At 36.0% G+C, this 27,192-nt stretch overlaps 1 protein-coding gene across 5 annotated transcripts in view; it reads left to right on the forward strand.

Annotated features, from left to right (window-relative positions):
• tweek (transmembrane protein KIAA1109 homolog tweek) overlaps nt 1–27,192 on the forward strand; it is a 29,796-nt gene that overhangs the window by 1,155 nt on the left and 1,449 nt on the right. Inside the window, exons 4-43 of one of the 5 annotated variants that reach the window (XM_088203343.1) lie at nt 1,519–6,549; nt 7,703–7,848; nt 7,918–8,399; nt 8,467–8,647; nt 8,891–9,052; nt 9,925–10,162; nt 10,227–10,298; nt 10,348–10,449; nt 10,512–10,853; nt 10,920–11,272; nt 11,331–11,451; nt 11,511–11,714; nt 12,546–12,774; nt 12,849–13,139; nt 13,205–13,385; nt 13,685–13,858; nt 13,947–14,093; nt 14,162–14,422; nt 14,781–14,903; nt 15,069–15,638; nt 15,710–15,983; nt 16,215–16,411; nt 16,479–16,708; nt 16,778–16,915; nt 19,432–19,815; nt 19,877–20,026; nt 20,096–20,770; nt 20,850–21,109; nt 21,172–21,322; nt 21,393–21,472; nt 21,529–21,673; nt 21,747–21,904; nt 21,974–22,166; nt 24,669–24,889; nt 24,972–25,073; nt 25,139–25,297; nt 25,362–25,544; nt 25,613–25,828; nt 25,890–26,020; nt 26,965–27,191. In XM_088203343.1, the coding sequence (XP_088059469.1) occupies nt 1,519–6,549; nt 7,703–7,848; nt 7,918–8,399; nt 8,467–8,647; nt 8,891–9,052; nt 9,925–10,162; nt 10,227–10,298; nt 10,348–10,449; nt 10,512–10,853; nt 10,920–11,272; nt 11,331–11,451; nt 11,511–11,714; nt 12,546–12,774; nt 12,849–13,139; nt 13,205–13,385; nt 13,685–13,858; nt 13,947–14,093; nt 14,162–14,422; nt 14,781–14,903; nt 15,069–15,638; nt 15,710–15,983; nt 16,215–16,411; nt 16,479–16,708; nt 16,778–16,915; nt 19,432–19,815; nt 19,877–20,026; nt 20,096–20,770; nt 20,850–21,109; nt 21,172–21,322; nt 21,393–21,472; nt 21,529–21,673; nt 21,747–21,904; nt 21,974–22,166; nt 24,669–24,889; nt 24,972–25,073; nt 25,139–25,297; nt 25,362–25,544; nt 25,613–25,828; nt 25,890–26,020; nt 26,965–27,191 (13,684 nt within the window). The remainder of the gene's footprint in view (nt 1–1,518; nt 6,550–7,702; nt 7,849–7,917; nt 8,400–8,466; nt 8,648–8,890; nt 9,053–9,924; nt 10,163–10,226; nt 10,299–10,347; nt 10,450–10,511; nt 10,854–10,919; nt 11,273–11,330; nt 11,452–11,510; nt 11,715–12,545; nt 12,775–12,848; nt 13,140–13,204; nt 13,386–13,684; nt 13,859–13,946; nt 14,094–14,161; nt 14,423–14,780; nt 14,904–15,068; nt 15,639–15,709; nt 15,984–16,214; nt 16,412–16,478; nt 16,709–16,777; nt 16,916–19,431; nt 19,816–19,876; nt 20,027–20,095; nt 20,771–20,849; nt 21,110–21,171; nt 21,323–21,392; nt 21,473–21,528; nt 21,674–21,746; nt 21,905–21,973; nt 22,167–24,668; nt 24,890–24,971; nt 25,074–25,138; nt 25,298–25,361; nt 25,545–25,612; nt 25,829–25,889; nt 26,021–26,964; nt 27,192) is intronic. The other 4 variants (XM_088203344.1, XM_088203345.1, XM_088203346.1 and 1 more) reach the window with 4 other exon arrangements.

A 27,192-nucleotide genomic window follows, 5' to 3' on the forward strand; every position in this document is an offset into this window, starting at 1 on the left:
TAATATATCAATGAACGGTGATAGATATAAACATAATTATACACTAGCTGATAAAATTCTAAAATATGTTTTTTTCTCTCCAATCTTTGTACATTGCTAAAATTATTCACTATGAATTAAATTTCCACATCTGTATAAATAGGGAATCTATGTGTCTATTACCTATTCTATACTTCTTAAAAAATCATCTTAATCGTTTACCTTTTAATCGGACGTTTTACTAGACGATTGTGCTTGTTCATTTTTGATTGAAATTGATTTCCCTAAAAATTGTAATTTGTTCTAAATATTTCTCAAATGTTGCACAGCTTGAACTTTTTTGACTGCGTGTTTGAGCATGTACCGAACCGAAATAAACCGATATTATTTTTCGGTTCAGCTCTGGTTTTCGTTCCAACAAAAATAATAGTTTTTCCTGTTTTCGGTTCAATTTTGGTTCGAAGCCCTGAAAAAAATGTTAAATTTAGAATAACTTCTCAAACTTGTAAAAAATGAGTGGGAGTTGATTCCGGCAGCTAAATGTCAGCATTTAATAGTCAATGCTAGACTGTTATTAACCCTTTGATTAGTGAGTTAATTTTTACCATTTGTTAATTTGTAGCGAGTATTTTACATATTTTCCATAATTATTTCTGTCATTTATTTATTATTATTTTATATTGTACCTCTTCTTAAATATAAAAAAAATCAGTGATTCTCAACGTTTTACTGTTTTGATTTATTTTACTACTTTTTTACTCTAGTAAGTATGTTTTAATAATTTGCATTAAATAAATTAAACTTTTCTATAAAATTATTTACATTCATATGTTTTTTATTTATTATTTGTTGTAAATTATAAATTTGTTGTATTGTAAATATATAACTATCTAGGGTACCTCAAAACAGGGAAAGATCGACCGTCATACATTCATTATATGTTTATATCACCTTTCATTGATATATTATGTTTAACAAATCAGCAGCTTTCATAACGTGTTCATAATTAAAATTATCAATATGCTTTAGATTTTTAAATCAAAAATACCTAATTGCCACATTATTATTTATTGCACAGATTTATTTCTTGTCAAACTGGATAAAATTATTCAAAAATTAGTGTATGAATATTTATAAATTTATATTTTTACTTTATGTCACAATATTGAAATTAAATATCTTTCCTTAAAAAACTTACTTTTCCTTAAACCGTGTGAGTGATGTTCCAAGTGAGTGACCTTATGAGCGACCGATTTGTAACCAATTTTCATGTGAGCAAGTTGTCTTGTGACCAATAGTCCGTTCACCATGTGCATATTATGTACCCGAATTTGATATACTAAAAACACCACAAATCCTATACCTTTCTCATATCTCATAAGTAAGATAAAATTTTAAATCATGTGATTTATTTATGAAATAGTTGTCAAGACAATTTTACACAACCCAGTGATTTTAAAAGAGCTTTATTTTTGGGTGCCACACATTGTTTCTAAGTACTGTTCAATAAATAAATGTATTTTTCTATTTAACTTACAGATTTGTCTCATTCGGACACCAGACTCTCGGTGATGCTCAACGGCTTCGAGCTTCACGTTTACAACAGATGTCGTCTATACGGGGAGCTCGAAAAGATATTTGGTCTAGATGCGGCTATATTCATGGACAGAAAAAGCGAAAATTCAGCATCTGCCAAAGAACACGCTATGAATTTGGAGAACGAGAGAGTGAGTGCGCCCGAGCGTAAAGTCAGAGCCGAAGCCGTTATGGCTCGGACGTGGAGAGACCTGATACCCGTCATCAAGGTGGACGTCTGCTCTGGTCGAGTCGTCTTTGGCAATCGATTGGTTCCAACGAGTCTCTCGATTAGTGTCGAAGAAGCTCATTTGGTATACAGCACCAAACCGCCGGCTTCCAAACTGGATTATTTGATGCACTTCGTTAAGGCTAAAGTGGATAATTGTAGGGTAATGTTGGTTCCGAGTCCGAATTACATCGGAATGGTGGACGATCCACCTCGGTACATGGGCGAAGGATTCGTGGTCATGAGTTCTAATTATATCGAGTTGTATTTTTATATGGACGAGCCGGGAACGGTACCGGATGAGCCTGTTTTATTGCAGTTGGCCAATGGGGATATTGTGGAGTCTGCCCCGCCGATTTGGGGCGTGGATATTAAATGCGGAAAAGGCACTGATTTTAGCTACGGTCCTTGGGCAGATAGGCAGAGAGATCATCTATATAGATTCTTTTTTCCGGCTGACTATCAAAATCTGGTTGTTACTCCTCAACCGAAACCGGGAGATAAGCGACAAATGCAGGCGTTCGATATCAAGCTTTCGACCCTCAACGAAGCGACCATAGATATATTATTTTCAAAGAACAAGGAGACTAATGCGGTGCACGTTAACGTCGGCGCCGGATCTTATTTAGAAGTGAGCTTACCTTGGATCGTACTTCAAGACGGATTCACTACAAAAGTCACCGGTCAGTTGCTTCATCTAGAAGCGACTACTAGCTTGCAGTATAGAAGCTTAGCTGAGAGTGAAACATTACAATTTTCCGTCAAATGTCATTATCCGTTGATCTGGAATCAACATCAAGATTGGAGCATCGGATTTACAGGATGCAAAGCAACCGCTAATTTAGTATACGCTCATAAAGGATTCTTCCAAGATTTGCTCGTCGATTGGTCTTCTAAAACTCGACCCGATATCCTTCATTTCGTGCCTTATACGTGGAAGATTTCGTTGATCTTGAAAGACTTTGAATTGATCACTTTATCGAATCAATATAATTGGATCGATTGCAGTTCGACGCATCAAGAAAATAGTCATGTGTCCTTCTGTGGCGATCTCTTCGATCTATCTTTCGATTTGCCGTTCGAAGACTTTTTACCGATCACGGTGCCGATTAAAATATGGATTCAAGGCGAAGGCGTAGACATGTGCTTATATCTACCGGAAGTCCACACCAGCAGGATTATTCTGTTAGCGTTGGAGAAAAATTTAAAACTGCCTTCGGCTAAACCGCTATCGAACAGTAGATGGAGGAAGAAATGTTTATCGAATCTAGGGTGGATAAACTGCTGGAGCGTTCCTATAGTAGCATTGAGCATCACATATACGTATCATCCGATAGCTCCGCTAGGTCCAGATCCTCAAGCCGATATCACAACGCCCGAAAAAGAAGAAATCTTATTATCTCCGATGAGGATCGCTAGATCTAGGAAACAGCCGCAAGTCCAATGGACGAATAACGGAACGAAAAAATTCGATCCAAGTTCGATGTCGTCCGATAAAGTCAACGTAGAGCTCGAAATCGGTCCTTCTGTCCTACTATTATACGGATCGATAATCTGGAATTTCATTAATTTAAAAGAGAATATATTCGGTGAAGATCAGGTCTTTACAGATATGCAGAAATCCGACTCGACGCATTTCGGCGAGTTGAATACTAAATTGAACGAGAAGCAATTTGGTCCACTAGCGACGATGAGCGGTGAAGATTCTTCGGAGAATATCAAACCGAGGTTCGATCCAAGATTATACCGGCCGTTAGAAGTCACAGTATCGGTTATTTTACATGATATTCAAGGATATTTGGTTAAGAACTGCGGTGAAGACAACGAAGTGTGTCCAGTGATATTGATCGAAAGATTCGGATTCGAGATGAAGAAAGGCTATAAAGAAACTAAGCTGCAGTTGTTGATAAGTCCGGCTATGCTTGTCATAACGGACAGTCAGACCACTCAAGGGCATTTGATGCTATCGTCGCTTCAAATCAGAGGTCATGCTATGTTCAGCGATGAAAATACGTCGTTAGACGAAGATACAGTCGAATACGCATGGTTATTGGAGCTACAATTAGGACAGTTCACCGGAAAGATGACGATTCCTCAATTCTTTATATTATTTAATTCATTAGAGACGTTTTTATTATTAGCCGGTGATACGGAGAATCGATTGGAATCGCCAAAGAGTATAAAAACGTGTCATCACGGTTCGGAAGTAATGCAATGCAATCAAACGAACCTTCATAGTAAATATTACTGTCCTACTTGCGAAGAGATTAAGTATAGAATGACGAGGATTTGCATCGACGTTGTCGATGTACATATCGTAGATAGCGGTACCGCTTTAAACGCATGGTTATCTCCATTGCGGCTGTGCATATGCAATCTTCATAGCGAGTTGTTCAGTTCCGCAATCACCGGAATACTGCCTCACGTGAAATTGACTCAATTCACTCACACAAACACTCAGATGCACGTGCCGCATTATAAAAACACTTTAAATAAGTCGAAGCATCCTGAGATGGATCACTGGATCGAAGTCGGTAGTATCAATCTAGGTCCGATAATGCTGGAAGCGGCCACATCTATTCATTCGAAAGAAGTTGGAGCGCAACAAGTGCAGCAAAAGTTCTTGAAAATACACGACGAGAAAACTAAGAGGTTGTGGTTTTTATGGCCGGCTGAAGATGCGTCTAATAAGAACGTTCAATGCGGATGCTTAGGCGGATGCTCATTCTTTGGATCGAACAGAAACGGACCAAATTTTCTGAAGCCGAATAGAGGCGATGTTACAGACGGTGTTAATGTGGCTATCTTTAACATATTGGATGTTAAAAGTGGAGAGTACGGATACGGACAGAGTTTATTGCACGAGGGTCAGCTCGTATTTCATACGCCTCCTTATAACGTCTTCGAAATACATCTACAAGACTCACCGCATTTAATTGCTAATATTTCGCCGCATCAAGTCCATCTGACCAATAATAATTTGACTAGGAGATTCTCTTACACATCTGTGTATAAAGGCGGAAATGTGCCATTCAATCATAGAGCTGAAGTACCGTACGCTCGTTTAGTCGACTCGGATGCTATCGGAAATCCAAAAATCGAAAGCGATTCTAAATTGAACAAGACGATCTTATCCATTCCTCAATTAGAGAGTAGCATGTCGGATTCTAAACTAGCATTGAACGCGTTCAATAAGCACGAGATTAATTCATCTCAATCGAACAAGAATAAGAGCTCGGATCAGAGAAAGACGGTTAACGTATCTGAGTCGCATTATTCTCTAAATTGTAACATCACCGACGATCATCATCAAAAAGAGGTGCAACGAACGGTTTCGATGAATAGTGGAAATCAATCTGAATTGTTCTTCTCGGCCGAAGAAGAAATATCGACGAGTAGATCGTCGAGTTTAAAAAATTCGCACAACGATTACGCATACACGCACAGGACGATCCCGGGACATGATTATATACCATCTAAAAAATATTCAAATTCCTCTTTAGTCGATCCGTCTAACATACTTCAGAATAAAAATTCAGTTCTTTTAGAAAAGAATCTGCATATCGACTCAGAAGACAGTCACTCGTTCTCTTCCACGTCGTTCATATCTGCGATGTCATCTCAAGACGATATAACTTTATTCAATCTGCATTCGCAAGTCAATAGAACAATAGCCGAATCTTCTCTGCTTATGGGTTCGTATACCAACAATCTACCTCATTACAAATGCTCGAACTGGTCGCAGTGCTCTCTTCCGAACGGAACAGACGTCTTCTCAGTATCGCTCTTTAAAAACATAGGCGACGGTAAATTGGTTTACTGCGGAAGTAAATACACACCGACGTTCGAGCCTAAGATGTCTGAAAACCGACGCCTGAAATTGACGCAACGAAGTGAAGCACAATCGAACAATCACTCTCAATCGTCTGACAACTCTGTTAATTTTAACGTTCAAGGCAGAATACACCCTTACACGCAGACATGGTGGGAGACTGCACGTGAAGTACCGGACGATCAAGAAAATAACGCAGATTTCATCGTTTGTAACGACTTCAACAAAGACATTAACTTCAATCACACTACTTTGATGGTCAAATTCAGAGGATCGGTAGATGTTACCATCACTCCGCTATTACTGGAAAGCTTGCAACACTTTATTGAAACTCTAACGCCCATCGTATCAAACATTCATCCCATATCCATCTTGAATCATATACACTTCTCTTGCGTCCAATCGGTGGAATCGGCTAATATCTTAAAGCACGAACGCAATTTAGCCAATTGGGCTCATCATATGTACGACGTAAAAGCACCGATCGAGAACACCAGAGATAAACAAAAGATCTCGAGCATCTGTCAGACTAATAATATATATGAAGAGAACATCAATAATCAAGTAAACTTTAATTTATCGCTGCCGAAGGTTAACGTGATTTTGATTCAATCTTCGCTGATCGAAGATGGATTTGACGTGTCCACGATCGATAACGTACAAGATTTGACATGCGCGTCTGTCTTCGCAGTGTGCTTCGAAAACATTAGCTTCAAATACACTAGCAATAAACAGACTTTGGAAGTCATCCAGATGTATTACAGGCCTTCGATCCGAGTGCTGAGTCACAAAAAAACATTCGGCATAATGAAAGGTCCGAAGGCTTTCATATCGGCGCACAGCGACAATTCGAGCTATCAAGACAAGAAAGAACCGGTCTATATTGAGACTTCACAGAAGAACTGCGAAGACGTACATATCACTCTTGATATAGGTATGATTTTGCTTGCATATTTATTTTTACTCGTTTTGATCTTAACATATTTTGTATGGTTTTAATACAAATATTTTTTAAATAAGGCGTTAAAGGCCGCTGACGCACATACATGTCATTTGTAATTTTAACATTAACCGCCGATGACACCTATAGAAGTCATCAAGAAAATCGCTAGTATGCGCTGGGCACCTAAAGGTGTCGTGACACTCGTTACTGAGCGTTCCCACTTATTTTGATTTTATTGCTTTTGACGTGAATTTTTGACTTCTGAGATATGATAATTGTTTTTGCGCCCTCCGATTGACCAAAATTCGGTTTGAATATACTTTAACCAATACTCTCATATCAGAAGTCCGTAGTAATATCGGTAAGGATAGTTATCATATTTTTAAAACATAGTGTAATATCAAAGTGACATATGCGAGACGTAACATCTATCTGTACTTCTTCCGCTTATTTTCTCCTGAGAGTTGAGTTGGGTTGGGTTAGCTTATATTTCGGACTTGAACTAATAAAAGTTCCAAGTCTATGATTAGTTTTACATCTTTAATTGTGTATTCATATTTTCATCATATTTTCAAAACAGTGTATTATCCAAGTGCATACGAACCATGGAGCAATATGTGAGATGCGACTTCTGTCTGTACTTCTTCCGCTTATTTTCCTCTGAGAGATAATTTGGCTTAGTTTGTATTTTGGACTTGACCTAGTGAAAGTTCTAAAACTATAATTTATTTTAGAACTTTCATTAACTAGATTTGGGTTTGAACAGCAAATGGACGTTTCACAACTGTCAAATTGAGTTTCATAGATATTTTAAAGCAGCATTTAATTTTACTATCAGTTAAATTATATTTTTGATTGTAGAAATATATATCTACTGGTGAAAATAGATTTGGAATATATTTTTCAAAAAGTTGTGAATTTGCCCCGTCCTTGCTCGAACATGTGTTAATATTCATTTAAAACACGTTGGGAATATTTATAGTTATTTATAGTCTTATTATATTTTAACATTAACAGTTCTTGAGATATCTCAAAGGCTGCTGTGCCCATTATAATAATATAATGTTAAATCATCATCTATACATAAAAAAATGATTTTTGCGTTATTGTGATTTTTTATATTAATTTGACTGCATTTTTCCAGGTAAAGTTCACACTCAACTCAGACGGCTACATAATGAGGGTTTGCCGATGAAAGACGCTGTAATCACAAGCGTTCCAGCTCATCAGTCGAAAGTCTTGTTTAAATTCGCTAAGCTCTCTGATCTAAACACCAATGAAAAAACTAATGTAATTATCATGTCATATGTACATGTGCATACATTACTAGATTTATTTAAATATTTTTTATATATTCAGGATCGTTCAAAATGCGATAGCAACGAGTCGAACCAATCCGACACCGGTTACATAATGTTCGAGTGCGGCTTCGAAGGCACTTCCCTGAAAGTCACCAAACACTCCCACATCGACAAAGCCGACAATAACAACGACGATAAGATGACGAACAAGACCGACAGCGACACCTGCTACGCCGACTCGCTCAGATCATATGACGAATACAAGAACGACAAGTCGTTCAAAATGCCAAAGACTTCGGTCATCGACGAAATCTTCAAAAAGAAGGATTCGACGTCGTCGAAGCCGAGCACTCCGAATTTGGGATGCGCTAATACTGAGACTCACCATCAGGAGGCGGAGATAATGCACGACATAAACGTCAGCCAGTCGAACAAGAACATCGAGAAGGCGTCTACGTGCGTCATCGAGTTGAAATCAGTGTGGTTCAACTTTGCGGCGCCTCCGAGAACGCCGATGACGAAAAAAATTGATTTTACTAGGTAATAATTTAGATTAAAGGTGTTTAAATTATAATGTACAATATGTTCAATGTTGCTTTGGTTTTAGGATGGATCTAAACCTTTTAACCACTGCTTCTTCGGCGATAAACGCCTGGATGAATCCATCAAATCGCCTCGGAATCAAAACGTTCGCTTTGCATAGGGCGTACTACAGGAGAACTACTGCTACGTGTGCTAGTTTGATGGCAGCTTCATTAGATTTTCCACAGCTTCATTTTCCTATAAAAGTAATATTTTTTATCTTAAGATATAGTTTTAGATCCTTAGTTTCTATAAATCTAATATTTTTATATATATTGCCTTAATTGTTTTCACTTCATATAAGTAGAAAAAACATCACATAAATATTGGTGATGGTAATGTTACTCTTATCCTACTAAATTTTCTCTGTTTCAATTACGCCAGATTAGTTGCTTTTTCCGTTCGTTGCTTCTCTAAAATGAATCTTACTATAAAAATGATTATTTCAGAGTCGATATTCTCGTCAAACACATCTATCTCAAGCTCTTCGCGAAGACACTTCACTGCAGCTATGTGCGATCTTATTACGATATATATTACAAGCGGATATTGCTGCTATTCAAGCCGATCTGACGGAGAAGCATCTGCCGTCTTTGTCTACACTGAGAAGAGTAAGATCATTGTTCATTACGAGTAAATTGATCGTATAAACATTTTATAGCCGACAATTGATCGCTAGCATATTTTACCACCTAGAAGCAAAAAGATGTGTTTGGTCAAATCATAAAAAAATATTTTTTATTTAAGTTTCTCTATTGTATTTTTTTATTTCAAATTCAGTGGCTCTCAACATTTTATTAAAATATTTTTTTATTTACGTCTTGTACCGTTTCCGACTGTGTGTTGTTTTATAGTATTACGTGTTTCAATTAATATTAGGGTATTTTTTGTTTTATCCAGAATAATGGATTGAAACAATGTTATTTTTGTATTTATCTACTATTCCTTCATAGTTAGAGAATTCAAAAAATATGCTAATCATAGCTTAAGGCAAAAATTTAAATAAAAAATAAAATGTTAAGAACCAATAAATATCTTTATTAATAAAGCAACATTTACTCTAATATATACTTAAATAAAATAACCATAAGTTAACAAATGTGAGACGTAAATAAAATAATCAGAAGTTGATAAAAGTGAGACGTAAATAAAAAAGATTAAAATAAAATGTAGAGAGCCATGGATTTTTTTTATCAATAAATATAATACAATAAATTAAAATTATATTTGAAAAAAATTACCAAAACGAATTTAAAAAAAATAATGTATATGCTGAAAAAATAACTCGCTAATCAAAGGGCTTAGGCAGAATTTGGTCAAATCATAAAAAATAACTTTATGATTTGACCATCACATCTCATTGCTTCTAAAGGGTAAATTATGCTAGTGATCAATTGACGACAGGGAATTGCTGGCGGTAAATTGACCGAATTCTGTTCATTATAATGCTTGAAAAAATAATTAATTATAATCATATTTTTAGGGTGTTGTAGTGCTGACTCGTCAATGGAAGAACATATTATACACACCGTTGCTTTTAGAACACAACTACAAGACTAAACTGATGAAACCTTTGAATGTCACATTCACTCTGCCGAACGTGATCGAAGACGTGTCCGAAGAAGTCGTCGAAGATGGCGAAATCATGGATGAAAACTCGACGCTGCTGAGCAATCTAGTCAATTATAACAATAGTAATAATTATAGACTCAATTTACCAGGTGAGTTATAATAGAATTGAGTTGCTTTTTAACGGCAAGTTTAATCGTGTTAATGTTTATTCAGGACGTAATCAATTGAACATACCGACGAGTAGTCCAATCGGACCTTCGTTTGCTTCAAATAGTCCTCCATCAGGTATTTATATCATGTGCTATCAATATTAGTTGCTTAATGAGATTTTTAGTATCAAAAGGTCCACCACCGCCGAGCAATCGTTCCAGCGCCGTCTTCACGAATCTCCCGTTCTCATTACGTCCGCTACAATTCGCCGAAGACACGCTAACAGGCATGTTTTAACTTTGTGTTAAAAACATTTCTCTATATTTGTATTGAAAAAATCATTTACAGGTTACGATACTTTAAAAGACGATGCTGTTTTCTTGGGTTCGAATCCGTCGTTGTACTCGAATGAAAGTCAAGAGCGAAAAAGTGAGAACAAAGCCAGAGAAGATCTCTACAGTTGGATGGCCAAACAGAATCCGATTACTAAAGTGTCACAAAAATGCAATGATAAACCGCCGATAGAGCCGAATGTAGAAGCGCAGCCGAACTCTACTACCACTCAGTACAACGCTCAACCAAACCACTATCAGTACACAGTGCAAGATTCATTGACACTTTTAGACGCACATTTAATATTTAAACCATTTTTATCGTCGTTGGGATTGGCCTCGCATCAAGTCAATCAAGGTATTTATATTTCTTGCTTTGTCTTAGAAACTTTGAGTAAAGGTGTGAAGATGTAATCTTTTTTAGGCACTAAAACGCTATCTTCGTTGGAAGCATTAGGTTGTAACATGTCGTTAGAAGCGATGATGGACATGTTCCGCATCGACATCGTCGTCAGCGAATTTGGTAAACCTGAAAAGAAAAAATCAAAGGGTCTCAAAAAATCAGGCAATCCGTTGCACGTCGATCTCGGAATGGAAGTACCGTCCTTCATCTGCGAGAAAGTCGGTCTAGACATCGACATTAAAAAGATAGCCGACTTGACCGTAAAGGACCTGATGCAGCACCAAAATATTTTATACATATCTCGCGGCCAATTGAAGAAGCACATCAGCACCAAGCTGAACTTTAGCTTAAATATCAGATACATATCGCAGCAGGTAATTTTATCAATTGACTACAATTTAAACTATGATCCTAATTATTTTATTACTTTAGGTTAACATGCCTTTATTGAGGCTATTGCATCAGATCAGTAACATGTGTCAGAACGTCAAAGACACTCAAATCGAGCTCAGGGATCAATCTAAGACTCCGCGATTCAGACGGAAACCGTCAAGTCAGTAATTTGCCAAAATGTAAGATTTATGAAGTACGTTTACTTGATTGTATTATTAGTTTCAGTAGAACCAGTGGTGATCAAAACGGATCCAATAGCGAATATTCCGATAACGCAAACACAACTAATACCAGGATCGGGTTCACAGAGTTTCACTCATCTGCAAGCGCAGCAAAAGGTTCAACCGGCAATAGGACGCAGTAGGCCTCAATCATTTGCGCAAAAGTTGAGGTCCACCGGTAAAACCGTGAAAGGAAAGCTCGGTTAGTATATGAGCCACTCAAATATTTATTTTAGATTCTACTAGTATTCGGAGTTCTTTGCCCAATAATCGTTCAGACTACAAATTCAGATAATCCTTAAAAATTACCTTTAATACTGCATCTTTTAAGATGGCTTGATAATTATTTAAAAAAGAGAAAGCAAAGAATCCTGTTTAGAATCTATGTCAAAAGCAATAAAATCATGCCGTTGCCATCACAGTCGAAACGCTCGGTTATCTAGCCTTCATATTGAAACTTTTTGTAGCATTATTATGACTTACAATAAGTGAGAATCGAATGAAGCATATCTAAACCAAAGTTTGTCAATAAGAGAGCGCAAAAACAACTATCCCTTCTCAGAAGTCAAAAATTCACGTCAAAAGCAATAAAATCGTGCCGTCGCCATCGCAGTGAAAATGCTCGTTACCGAGCGTTCCCACTGCGACGGCTCCGTCACGATTATCTTGCTTTTGACGTGAATTTTTGACTTCTGAGAAGTGATAATCGTTTTTGCGCCCTCCTATTGACCAAAATTCAGTTTGTATACATTTGCCCAATTATTATATAATTATAATTCTGATCGAAAATTTTCCTAGTTTTTCCTAATCTGGAATAGTTCATATGTATCCGGTATTGAAAATTCTCTAATAATGAGCTATTTTCAGCTTATAGAGAATATCTTATATGTGTTATAATAAAAAATTAAACTTCTCTTGTGCTCATGCTATTTTTGAAACCAAACGAGGATATTTTAAATCTCCAACTTTCATTCTATATATTTAAATCTTTTCATTGCCAATGGGAAATGCTTACTCTCGATTTGTATTTCAGGTTACAGCTTCCTAAACGAAGGTGCTCATACTCCGATGTACACCGACACCGATACGCCCATGACCATAGTCGACTCGAACATCACCAGCACTCTCTCTCACCAAGATAAAGACGTGCCTTCTTTAGTTCTCAACACTCAAGGCAAATTGATGCCCAGATGTTGGCGGACTCTATATTACCTCCTCGACTTGTACGCAACGATGCCCGACATGAAGACCGTCACTCACCGGTGATCATTCAATCTGATCCAATGCTCACACCCCAAACTTCCTAAAATTAATTGTGCTCGTGTATTTTATATAGGCTTTCAATTGTGCCGGATTTTGATGCTAGTAAGCAGAGTAAACCGTCAACGCCAAGACCGCCTTCTAGAGATTACGTGCGGTCCGATAACGGTTTCGGAATCGCTATCACCGGTGTTGTGAGGATTCATAGGACTCGCTTATTAGCGTCCCTCTCAGGACTGAAGCTGGAGGCGGAGATGACTTCTTTGCAGTTATCTTTGACGGCTTCAAAGATATCCAATTGGTATCTCTCTGGCCATCTGGGTCGGACGATGATCGTTTTATTAGAAGGAGTACTGCCAAATCAACAGTAAGTGATTTTTTAAATCGTATTAACGCAGACTTTACCTGTTTTTGATTGTATTATTATTTTAGAACTGTCGTACGAGTGACTATTGGAAAGTCACAAGCTCTCTACTCATCAGACGATAGCCGGAAAGAAGTCAATCACGGATTGTTGAGCATCGGTCCGATAAGAATGGACTTGCCTCAGCATCCAGTCGCTTTGCATGGAATGATGACGAGATCTAGCAAACAATTGTCTTCTACTTTACAGGTTAAATATTTATTTATTTGTGAATATAACACTTATTACAACTGTTTATACATAAAATAAAACTAGTTTATAAAATATGCAAAGAATGTTTCAGTGATTATTTCGATCAGAAAATTTCCGCACAAGATTTTTGCTGTTACTAATTATTCCGGACAAAAATTATTTAACAAAAAATGAAATAAAAATTTGTTTTTTAAAATATTTTAGTTAGATTCTGCAGTTTTTAATGGAATCCATTTAAAGTTGAATATCGCGAGTAAAATGTATATTTTTACACTTAATATTTTGGTTATTGTTAGGAATTGGGCGTAACTAGAACATCAAGGATCTCGAAGCAGACGATAGACGAGACTGAATCTCCAGAACATCTTCCTCCACCTCCGCCCAGACCGATCCGAAGAGTACCGTCTTCCAAGAATCTGAATCGTGCTTTCTTCCAACCGTTGATTATGCATTTTTCAGTAGCATTACAAGTAATATTCTACTACTGACTTTAAAGCTATTCGTCCTGCAAATGACATCTAAGAACTGCTGCTCAATTAAAAATGTTTATTTTTCTAGAGCTTCAGTGTCACAGCAGCTCTTCTACCATCTTTGCAAGCCCAATACAAGATGGACAACGTTCACAGCAATGGCGTGACTGGCTCGAAAGCTTGCTTCACTATCGATCTACCTCAGCATTCTTTAAGTTTTGTTACCAAACTACAGGTATATATGAAAATAAGAGATGGTCATATTCTAGAATATTTTTTTTATAAACGTGTATCTGTCGTCAGGCAAGTGAAGCTAACTTACCGAGCTCTGCAAATATAGCCCTACCGGCAGTTCATGTATCGGCTCAATATGTGTCCGAAGGCACAAGTGGAAATCGTGGAGCTCCCGGAACTGTAGGACCGGGTACTGATAGTCCAATGGAAGGTGTTGTCCTTAAAACCGGATCTTATTTATCAGCAACGGCCGAAATTGGAACCTTCGAGCATTCCTTATCGACCGATCTATTGAACCATCTTGTGTTTGTGCAGAAAGTGTTTATGAAGGTACAATTTTTGTTAACATTATTATAACTGTTAAAAACACAAGATTTTTAATTTTGAACTCTTGAAGTAAATCCTTTAAAATAATTTGAGGATCGTCATTTTTTACTACTATAAATTACATACTGACAAAAATTCATTATGATGCCATTCAGAGGTCTGAAACGTTTGCATTCTTAACAAATTAAAATAATAATTCACTATATAAAAATTTTAATATTAATTTTCCTGGCTAATTATAAATGACGCATAAATGAGTCAACGGCTCATAATGATAGATTTACTAATGACGCATCAGCCGTCTGTAATGTGTTAATATATAATAAACCAAAATATATTTGATTCATATTTGGCAATTTAGGAAGTGAATGAAGTGGTCCAAAAAGTATACGGTGGAGAAAAACCAGTACCTTTATGGTCAGACGAAGACGACATAACCACAGTTACCAATAAAGTCTTATTTCAATTGATTATACGGATTAAGGTTTGTAGTGCATTTTTTTGTATTCTTATTTTTATTTTTAATTTATGTTATTTTTATTTTATATATTATTTTTTATTTATATTATTATTATTCTTTTTTTGTTTTTTTTTGCATTTTTTTTTTATTTTGGCAAAATGCATATTATTGATTGCTATTATTATACAGAGGATCCAACTCACTGCGACCACTCCGAGCAACTCTGCAGTAAGATTGGAGACAGGAACGGTAGAATTCCAATTGTCCAATCGTTTCGAGAACGTCTCACAACCAAGTACTCCGTATAACACAAAGCTCTTTGCTAAAGCTCAAGTAGATATCAACCTTAGCTTAGGACAGCTGATCAAAAATGCGATGTTCGAAGAGGCCGAGCCGGAGTTTCAGCAGTATGCATTTTTTAAGACCAGAATCGCACTCCGTAACGCTTTCCAAGACGAGATGGTCTCCGGAGATGACAAAGAAGTCGTCCTTATCACTCTGAAGCGTCCGTTGATCTACGTCCAGCCGATGGCGATAGACAAAGCCATTCTTGTATGGTTGAATTACAAAAACGCGTACGAGTACTGGAATGAAAAAAGAGCCAATCTAAACAAAGAAGTCTTGAAAGCGACAATTCAAGTGTTCGAGAAAGTGCAGTTCAGCTCGCAGATTGGCACTCTGCCGCATCTCAGCACGTTGTTTCTGCAGTTGACTGTGGACGACATGGGAATATGCTTGCCACTAAATCAACTACCGATTGTAACTATAAATATATTTATAATCACAGTATGCTTTGCACCTGAATAATTTTATTTTATTTTTAATTCTAGTCAACTGTGTGCCATCGAAGTATGTACGATCTGGAATCTAGAGGAGCTGTCGTCGTAACTTTAGAAAATACCAGTATATCGGCGTGCAGTTCTGGTTCTCTAGTCAGTAAGGGCAGATTTGTTGGCCTCTGTTTGCGTTTCGCCGAAGATTTTGAGACGTCACTCGATGATTGGAAACCTGATATGGGCGATACGTCCATAATGAACTTGTGCAGCGTATCTGAAGGAACTTATGAAGTCTGCAGTAGAACCATAGCTGCTAAACAACACAACGGTATGAATAGAATGTTAAATCAAATTATTGCTTCATACATGTTTTGTTACTTAATTTTTGTATTTTTGGTGTGTTGAAAATATGTATACATATTTATTTCCATGTAGTCAAAAAAAAATTTCTCATATTCAATGAGGTAACATAATAATATTTCTGTGCTATAAATAGAAAGTAGATTAAACTATTGGCCGGAATATTGAAATATACACTAGTTATTAATTCTTGTTATAGAAAATGCTAAATGGTTATTGAACGTATCTTGGCAAATGGAAGGCGTTGATATACATTTAGACGTGAATGTCGGTAAACAACTCTCGGCTCTCGGACACACGTTGACAATGCTAACGGGCTCGGAAGAAGAAGATCCGTTAAAGTTGCAATACGATAGCGACGAATTTGACGAAGCTAACGTCAGTCGAGATTCGCAGGTGTGTAGAATAATAAAAACAATATATGATGTCAGAATTGCTTTTCTCAATGCGGTTTAATCTTCAGGAGAGTATCATTCAACGTTCATCGAAGAAATGGTCAGATAATTTACCGTCTTTCGTGTTTGATACATCAATCGATTCCAAAAAACGGTCTAAGCTAATCGAGAAAGAGATGAATGAGCAAGCTAAGATCATAAACGATTTGCAAGTCTTGGGAGCTAGCTATGGTACTATTGAGCAAGAAATGAAAAAGCTACACGAATTGGAAGCTTTAGTATTTAAAGATTTTAGAAGGTTTTATATTGTTGTTGAATTCCTATTTATTTTATATAACCTGCGATTTCAATGAACGATATATTGCAGAGACATGATTCAGAAATTGAGACGCCAAAGTGTCAAAGCCACGTCAATCACTAAAGGCAAATTGGGCTTAGGATCGAATAGATCTAGATCGTTCATGGTGCCTAGTCCTACTCCTGAAGACTTCGGAGATACTGAGAGGTATTCAATTTAATAAAATTTATAACAACTTTTTACATACGTTATTTATTAAAACACTTTCTGGATATAAGTTTACAAAATATTTTGAGTCAACTTGAACACACTTTGAAACCAAAGAGAGTGTAATCCTGTTCTCCCTATAAAGTTCAGTCTATCACCGTCAAAGAAAATAATCAATTAAATTCTTAGCATTGTCTCGGGTTACGCATATTCCGTGTCATTCCTTATACAAAACTTTATTATGCAAAAAAAATATATAACATTGAGTTTAGTTTCAACCTTCGACAGTAGGTGATAAATACAATAGTACATTTATAAAATATGATTATCAGTGGTCGCAGAACTTGCTAATATTGTAACATACTAGACTTTGATTTACCCTCATATGAGTTTTACGCCATTTTTTAACCCTGTAGAATTCTTACGTATTATTCTAGAGTTTTGCTTGTTCCTACAGATAGCATTCAATATCTTCGGATGGTTATTTACATTTTTAGATCAATTGTGTCTGTTAACACATCTAACATAAATGAATAATAATATATTTAAATATAATATTATTTAAAATAAATTCAACTATGAATATAGCACATAACGTTTTTTTCAACATACTTTTGTATTTCTAAAAAAATTCAAATTCACAGAACATATTGAAAACCACTAAAAATATATTTTACCGTTTAAATGCCGTAAGGACGCCGATGTCCGCTTACGAACGACGACATGAATGCCATTAGGACGCGAGTGTCCGTTTCGAGTTTTGTATTTTTTTTTTTAAATTATGAAATATTTTTTTTCTATACTTTTTGTGTATTTACTTTTATAAACTGGATTTAATTTTGTTCTTATAATAAATAGTAAAAATGCAAGTTTTCAGAAATATTTTTTTTAAATATATTTATAAAATAATCTATATTTGCCAAAAAATGCTTTGCATTCTTATCATACACTGCCTAATTTCGCTTGCCATTAAAATAGTTAAATAAATTCTTCAAATTATAAAAATCAATTTCTTACAAAATTCATAAAAATAAATATTTAACTTCATCAGAATTAAGACTAATTTGAAAGTTTCCCAAAAAACTACAAAATAGTATTAGTAACACAAATTGAAAATTTATATAAATTATAAAGATACCACATTACATTTTTTTCAACATACTGCCATATCTGAAAGTTATCACTGTTTTTCTAAAAAAATCCTCAAATTTGCAGAGCACAGTTTGAGAACGACTAAAAAAGAATTGATTAAAATACATTTAATTATGAAGATTAATTTCTTATAAAGTTTGTAAAATAAATATTCAACTTTATCAAAACTTAGACTATACCCTATTTGCGTTAACACAAGTCAGTTTGAGAACTATCCATTTCATTATTATTTATAATTGAAAAAGAGACGGCAAATTTTGGTTTACGCTCTTAGTATTAGATCTAAAGCACACATTACAAATATACACTCTATATATATAATACTTATCATTACTCCAACTAATTGATAAATATAAAAAAATAAAGTAATGGTTTTAATTTCTATTATTTGTTCAAAATATAAACAGGAGTATTGACAAGTATATCCATATTGTGTGCTTTAGAGCTAATAGTAGGGCTTAAACCTAAAATGTCCATCTCTTTCTCAATTATGAATAATGATGAAATGGATAGCTCTTGAACTGACTGTGTTAACGCAAATAGAGTATAGTTTGAAAGTTTCCCAATAAACTCTAAACTAGAATGCGAAAGACAGATTGAGAACTGTCGAAAAAGTAATTTATTTAAATACATTAAAATATTAAGATACCACAACATTTTTTAAACATATCGCCTAATTTAAAAGTTATCACAGTTTTTCTAAAAAAAAATCAAATTGAGAACTACTAAAAAAATATTTATTTAAATACATTTAATTATAAAGATCAATTTCTTAAAAAATTCATAAAAAAAGTATTTAGCTTCTTCAATATTTAGACTAGTTTGAAAGTTTTCCAAAAAACTTTAAAATAGTATGCGGAACATAGATTGAGAACCATCGAAAAAGTAATTTATTTAAATACATTCAATTATGAAGATACCGCATAACTTTTTTGTTATAAATAGTAAAAAAAATGATGAATATTTTATTTTATCAAAATTTCGTGTAGTTTTGAAATTTTCCAAAAAAATACTCTAAAATAGTATGTGAACCATCGAAAAAGTTTTCATTTAAATATTTCAGGTTAAGATAAAATAGTCCTACAACTTTTGTTTTAAAATTCATACTAGTTTGAAAATCATAGCAGTTTTATCAAAACTGATTAATTTTTGCAAAATTGCCCCACTACAGTAAGACTTTTAACATAATTTTTACCCGATGCTAAAGTGTTTTTTATATTAGATGATATTCCCATACATTCACAAGACTCAAACAGTCTGACGCTGTAGGGCCATAAGTCTTATATACCCTCTCCCAAAAGGGAGGCGGGTGTTTGCTGGGGATGTTCGAGTGCAAATCTGCTAAATTTTAACTCTTATTTCAGCTGCGATAGTACAATAGTCGCAAGTCTTTCCACAAAAGATGATCAAGGCTCTGAAGAGACACTCATACCTTCCGGCGATCTGGATACACACATATCGATGCTGAACTCCGATACCCATAATTTAGAAGACGGAAATTGGAGCTCGGTCGAGAATTCGCCTCATCCGGGATTGTCGAGAACGTCCTCTTTGAGGGATAGAAATGTAAACTACGGCAGGATTGTGACGTTCAATCCGACAATCACGAGGCAGTCGTCGCTTCCGAATGGCAGTGCTTCTACTTCCAACGTTCACGAAGAAGCAAACTTTCAACAGACCGATAGTTGGGGCAGTCATATCGATATTCACGGAGACACTGTTCAACTCAGAAGAAAGCCTATACAAAGGTAAGATGTACTTAATTTAAAAAAATTACAAGCGCACTACAATTAATATTATGTTTTACAGTTTACTACCATTGGATAGTTCATCTGTTGGTGGTAGCGGAAAGAAGAATCAAGAACCTAACATTGATTTTGAACTTGACGTTAAAGTCTTGATCAAAAGTGGAAAGTGTGTTCTTCATACAAAGGACACTGGAAGAGAAGAAGATAAAATGTAAGTCTATTAAATAATACAAATATTATTACAATGCAGTTTGCGAATTTTTTGACAATGTTCTTTCAGTAGTCATATAAAAATACGCAAGGAGAGATCTGCTTCGGGCGGTTTAGTGGATCTCACAAACAATAGTCAAATTCAACAAACGCCATCAAGTCCGTCTATATCCAGAAAGCACAGCAAGCAGAATCAATCGCAGTATTCAACACACAATACGTACCAAGCGCATTATTCTCAACACACGCGGAATCAGTACCTGATCGATTTGACTATCTTCCACGTTCCGGGCTTGGATGTTAAGGTCCATTACGAATCGAAAACGGTCCAAGATGAAATCGCATCGCCTCAGAGCGGAAACGCCAAACTCAATTTAACGTCAGCCAAGAAAGTGGGAATCAAAAAAGCGTCTCTGTTCGCTTGGATGACTCTCCAGAGCATTCCCGAAGAGACTATTATTAGTCCACACATTTTAGAGTTTCTGGAACAAACGCTAGAACCGATACCGACCAAATCCACACCGGAAACGTCTAATTCTATGTTCATGTCTGAGAAAGATGATACGGGAGAGGCGACGTCGTACGGTCAATATGTGTACGCTTCATTCCCTGTGGACGTAATAGTCTACTTCCACATGCAGCCTTCGACGTTCCGCTTCTCGTGTCTTCCAGTGTCAAGGGTCGAATGTATGCTCCAATTGCCGTCTTTGGATATAGTCTTTAGTTCGAAACGAGCTCAACAAGAGTAAGTATTATATAATATGTATTATGTAGAATACATTATCTATATCGCTGAGTGAGCAAAAACATTATTGGCATTTCAGCGATATGAATCATCCTGGTGTTGCCATGGGAGGTTTAAGCGTCACTGGTTGTTTAGCTGATTTCTCTGTATATATATTCCATCCGTATGGTGGCAAAAAACCAGGAATCAAAGAACCGCAATGGTCTCCATTGTCTGACAATGAAAGGAAAGATTCGCTCAGCATCAACGTCGAATTCGTCAAATTCCACCTGTCTAGATCCAGAAAGTTGGACTATCAGAGCGAATCAGATCAATCAACAGCCGTAGTTAGGTTCTCCAGTAAGTCTTATTCGAATGGTTCTTCTCTTTATACATTTTATTTAACAACCATTTTATTTCAGCTATAATCGACATTGGTTCAGCTTCGTTCAAGTACGATATGCGAAGATTGACGGAGATTTTAGCTTTTCCTAAAGCGTGGTATAGGAGAACCATAGTGAGACGGTTATTTTTGGGTGACGTTAGTTTGAGTGCACCCTGCGATGTTGATACGTATGTTTATTCATTGATTCCTAAAATCACACTATTGAGTATTGCTATGATTTATTTTTATGTTCAATAGTTCTCAATCAAAGACCATGTCTCCAATTGTGTCTCAGAAAGATAAAGCGAAGCACAACAGCATTATTCCAAAATTAAAAGGTATGTTGAGAAATGATATAGCTCTAAATATATTTTATAACTTTAAAAATCAACAGACGGTCGAGGAAACAGCTTAGAAACCAATCAATCGAGTTCGACCGAATCTCCGGCTGCAGCTTGGGAAACGCTCGTCTTATTTGCGTTCAATTTTACAAAATTAAACGTACACATGAACATGGGAAATGTAATGGGCAATGTTACGTGAGTATTAAAATATATTTATATATTATATAACATATCGTTATTATTTAAATATATTATATTGGTTTTATAGTTGGCTGAGCAAAGACTTTCATTCCATGGGACGCTTAAATATCGGAAGTACGGGACATCGTAATATGTGCGTTGGAGTCGGATTGGGTAGCAGTTCTCTAGACGCCAAAGGCGGCATCGTGGGCGGCACAATTAGCTTATCTACCATAGATACTTTTGGTATTTAATTTTATTCTTATATTTTATTATTAATTTAAACTAAATAATCCATGTGAGAATATGTTCCAGTTCATATAATCGAAGAACCGGGTTCGAATCCTAACCACAATTGCGGATTAAGTCTTAACGCTTTAGAGCTACGGTTGGATTATATGGGTACTTCAATGCTGATGGCTCGAGTCAGTAACCTCAGCGTCGCTTTAAATGACGAGTGGATGGCGCACATAGCTCAGACGCACCCACATCATGTTACCACCAATAGGTAATTATTATGCGTCAGTCTGATTAAATGTTATGTCTCATATAAAAAATAAGTGTCTCATATAAAAAATAAGTTAAGTGTTTGATAATTTCCTGTCATCGCAATTATTACAAAAGTTGCCAAAAACAAATAATTAGTGATCCCAAAGCGTTCTGGAAATTCATTAACACTAAACGCGCTACTCAGTCGACGTCGAAAGTGATGAACCTCGACGATAAAACATTGGACGGTTCACAAAATATTGCTGACGGTTTTGCGCAATATTTTCGTTCTATTTTCGAGGAATCTTTTTCGCCTTCTGCTCAGTCGCTTCCTTCTTCATGTTCTTGGTCTTCAGTACTGACCATCAATGAAACTGAGCACTCAGATCTTAAATACGGATTTAATAAATTAAAGACAAGGCGTTCTTCTGGACCTGATTTAATTCCCGATTTTATTTTGAAGGGTTGCGAAGTAAGTCTCGCTGCTCCTCTAAAATGTATTTATGATCTGATTCTCAAAACATCATCATTTCCTGATCTATGGAAATGCACAAAAGTCACCCCTATTCATAAAAAGGGTGACAAATTATATATAAAGAATTATAGACCAGTCGCAGTGTTGTCAGCTCCTGCTAAATTATTTGAAATAATTATTCATAAATATCTTTATAATCACATTCGGCAAGTTTTGTTAGACCAACAGCACGGGTTTCGTCCTGCCCGTTCCACTGTTACTAACCTTCTGTCGTTCACCAAAACGGTGACAACTTCTCTCGATGCGGGAATTCAAGTAGACGTCGTGTATACAGATTTTAAGAAAGCCTTTGACAAAGTTTGTCATAGGTTATTATTAAATAAATTGTCGAACCTCGGTTGCTCAGATAATTTAACTCGGTTATTCTCGAGCTATTTAAGCAATCGTAGACAGTTTGTAACCTATGGTGGACGATTGTCAAAAGAATATTTTACCCCTTCGGGGGATTCTCAAGGATCTAATCTGGGACCTCTGCTTTTTGTGTTATTTATTAATGACATAAATACAGCAATTAAAAATTCAGGTTTTCTTCTGTACGCAGATGATTTAAAATTATATAAATGCATTCGATCTGTTGTGGACTCCTCTCTACAAAGTGATTTAGACTCTGTGGAGATGGGCTTCCATTAACCATTTGCCCTTTAGTGTCGGAAAGTGCCATACTGTGTCATTTTCTCGATCCCGTTCGCCATCAGCTAATTTCTACCATCTCGGTGGTAACATTTTGACTAGAGAAACTTCCACTAAAGATCTCGGAATCACTTTCGAGAGCAAATGAAGGTTCTCTCTACCCATACACGACGTCTGTGATAAATCTTCCAAGATGCTCGGCTTTGTTATGAGGAATGCCTTTCACTTTGACGATCCGTCAGTTATTCGCATCCTCTATGACACCTTAGTTCGTAGCATTCTTGAATCGGGATCTATAATTTGGAATCCCCGATTAGCCAAATATTCCCTTTTAGTGGAAAAATTCAAAAAAGGTATTTAAGATACCTTTACAAAAGGACATTTGGTTATTATCCGTACTTATATCCCAGTGCCTTTCTTTTAGGAGCGTTGGGATATGATTCGCTGAATTCTCGCAGAAAGCTGTATGTCGCTAAGCATTTTTTAGATCACTAAAAGGTGCTGTCGACAATCCAGCTATTCTCGAGAAATTCCAGTTTTGGGTTCCGAAACATTTTCGAGAATCACGATCGAGACCTCTTTTGATGGCCGTTAGGGCTAGGACATCCGCACTTGCCGACTCGCCTATATCTGTGGCCATCCGGCTCCTTAATACGCTGACATTACATATTGACTTATTTAATGTTAGCTACGAGGTTCTGATCCAGTTTGTATCATTTAATTTTGATATTTTATAATTTTTTGTTATGTTTAAGTATTGTTATATTTATGTATATATACGTTTTTTATGTTTTATAAATTTAAAATTTGTTTTCGACCATCGTGGCGCATTGGGGTAACCTGTTAGGCCACGATGGTCTTAATTTAATCTAAAAAATAAATAAAATAAATAAATGTGTATGCTTCTTGTTTGTGTTGAACAAAAGTTTTACAATATTAGATATACAATTTAAAATCCATTTTAAAAAATAAATGCTTTGATCAAAAATGTTTGAAGTATTCAGAAAACTAACACAAACCCATAAGTTTTAACGAGCTTATTAAATTCAATGTGTGACGAATTTTACATAATGAACACTCAATCTGTTATTTCCACCTTTTCCTGATTAGTATTGGCTATGTTTATTTCCAGTTTTCAGCTCAGAAAAATCTGTATTTTTATTTTTAAGAAATTTGTCTATTTTCCATTAAAAAAAATCGATCATATTTAGTTTTTTGAGCTTGCGGGACGATAAGATAGCTTTTAAACTAATGTTAGACTTATGAACATATATAAAAACAATGCAGTCTCTTAAAAAAATATTTTTATTTAGTTTTACTAAAGATGAATTTGACATGCTCGTTACTAAATTACAGGCCAGCTATAATCCTCGTTCACGGCACGCTTAATTGGCAACAGCTGCAATTATTGATCAGTCGTAGCACAACTCCCGATTTATTCAAGATGCAATTAAAGTTGGAAGAGTTCTTCACGCAGCAGTTCAAGAGTAGTAAAAGAGTATTTAGCAATTTATACACGTCATATTCCGCTAACGCCAACAACGCCGCAAAACCTGGCAAAAGTAAAAAGGACTGCGGTACGTGCCTTTATCGATATGTCATTAGTTAGATATAATATAGTCTATATATATATAACCCTATTATATTTTATGTTATTAGTTGATGGTGTTGAATATCGTCACAATAAGCATTGGCACAAAGCGTTATACTTGATATCGGGATTGCAGCTTTCTGCACTACCATTGGGATTGCCAAAAAACGGTATATTTTAAAGAGTTAGTACAGAATTATCAGTTCTAAAATCTAATCTAATAAATATGTTTCAGGCACTGTTTTAGGAGGTACTATGGAGCTGCAAGGAGCTCACGTATCACTCGGATGCTTCCACGGCATCAACTTCAAATCAAAATCTTGGGCTTTGTTCAGCTTAAAAGATACTTTTATAAGTTTCGCGACTGAAGTCCAACAAGTGCCCGTAGATGGAGGTAATTAGTTAATAACAGGTTACTTGTAGTAACCCGTTATTAACGGCGTTAATTAATGTTTCAGGTGATGTGAATATAAAGCTGATTCAAAGTCTCACCGCAAGCTTAGGTGCGAGCAGAAGCACAGCCGTTCAGCACGATTCCATGGCGACGGTGTGTCGAATGAGTCGCAACATGATATTCCCACCGCAGTTCAAGACGCTGAAAGAGTGGTTCCATTACGCTTTCTTCAACAGCGACATAGATGGTTGGTTTATCAGATTTATATGTGAATTGTAAACAAGCATTGGAATTATTTAAACGATTGCTTTGCAGCCGTTGAATGCTTCCCGTCGCTGGAGCGCGATGGCGGCTCTTTAGAGAGAGATAGGGACAATCGGGATAGAGATAGACCTCAGAGGAGCACTTCCAATACAAGTACGAAGCTCGTGGATCCGCATCATACTAGAGAGGTCATATTTTCGTTGCCCTCGCTGCAGCTGCATCTCAAGACGCAGCATTCGCAGCAAACTAAAATGCCGATTAATCCAGGTTTGCCTCTGAATTAATTTTTTAGTGCTGACTCATATTATTGAGGTTGTATTTTTTTTAGATGAGAAGACTATTGTCGAGTGTCATTTTATTACTGAGTTCGAAGACCATATCTTCGTGACTGTAGATGCTGAGGCGTTCTTCTTCCTGCATGATCTGATTTCTTCGTACATTAAAGAGAAAGAACGAACGGTGAGATTTTTTTTACAATACAATAATGAAACATTTGAAATTTCGAGAATTTAAATCAGTATCTTTAGATGAAGTTCACAACATAATTTGTAAAATAAAAAATGGAACTGATGAATTGGATGTAAATATAATTAAAGAAACATGGGAAATCCATATAACTAAATAAAGCACTCTCCGAAGGAGAAATACAGGGTCGTCATTTTAGCTTTTTCCTTAGGGTGGCAAAAGTTGGTTAGCAGTGATCGTTTTAATAATATTTCGATTTCATTAAGATTCATAGTATTTCATTAAATGACATGCATTTTTCTGACCAAATTCAAGGGACGTTCCTGTTTAGAACCCACGTCAAAAGCAATAAAATCGTGCAGTCACAGTGGAAACACTCGGTTATCTAACCTTCATATTAACTAACATACTTTTTATACCAATATTACGACTTACAATAAGTGAGAATCAAATAAAGTATATCTAAATCGAATTTTGACCAATTAGAGAGCGCAAAAAAGCAAGAAAATTGTGTCGCCGCCGTCACGATTTTATTGCTTTTGACTTCTGAAAAGTGATAATTGTTTTTGCGCCCTCCTAATGATCAAAATTCGATTTGAATATACTTTGATCAGCCCTTTTATATCGGAAGTCCATAGTAATATCGGTAAGGTTAGTTATCATATTTTTAAAACATAGTGTAATATCAAAGTGCAGACCAACTATGGAGCAATATGCGAGATGCAACATCGATTTGTATTTCTTCGCTTATTTTCGTATAGGAACATTTCTAGCGTTGCTAAGATAATTTTGTGACTTTTAACACAGTAATTTTAAAACACTTGATGCGTTCTTAGCATTGGATGGGTTAACCCTTTTATGGCAATGCTGTTTTAGTGTGTATCGAATATTTTTTCGGACTTAAATTTCAGCATTAAAATATTTTAAATGTATTATAGATGTCGACATCTGGGATGGGCGGCCGATCTCAGTCACCAGATCCTAACAATCTGACGTCAACGCCTGGAAGCTCAAAATCACACGACGTCGACCCTGGAATACAGTCATTTAAAAAGAAGGTGGATCACAATTCGCATAACTCTAAGAACGAGCAAAAGGTGAACATATTCGACAAAGACTGGAGAACGTATCACTGCAAGACTTGGCACTTAGAGCCTACCGTTCGG

The sequence above is a fragment of the Plectrocnemia conspersa genome, unplaced genomic scaffold, assembly GCF_051122295.1.
Source record: "Plectrocnemia conspersa isolate PC_06_02 unplaced genomic scaffold, ASM5112229v1 ptg000014l, whole genome shotgun sequence".
Classification (NCBI taxonomy): domain Eukaryota; kingdom Metazoa; phylum Arthropoda; class Insecta; order Trichoptera; family Polycentropodidae; genus Plectrocnemia; species Plectrocnemia conspersa.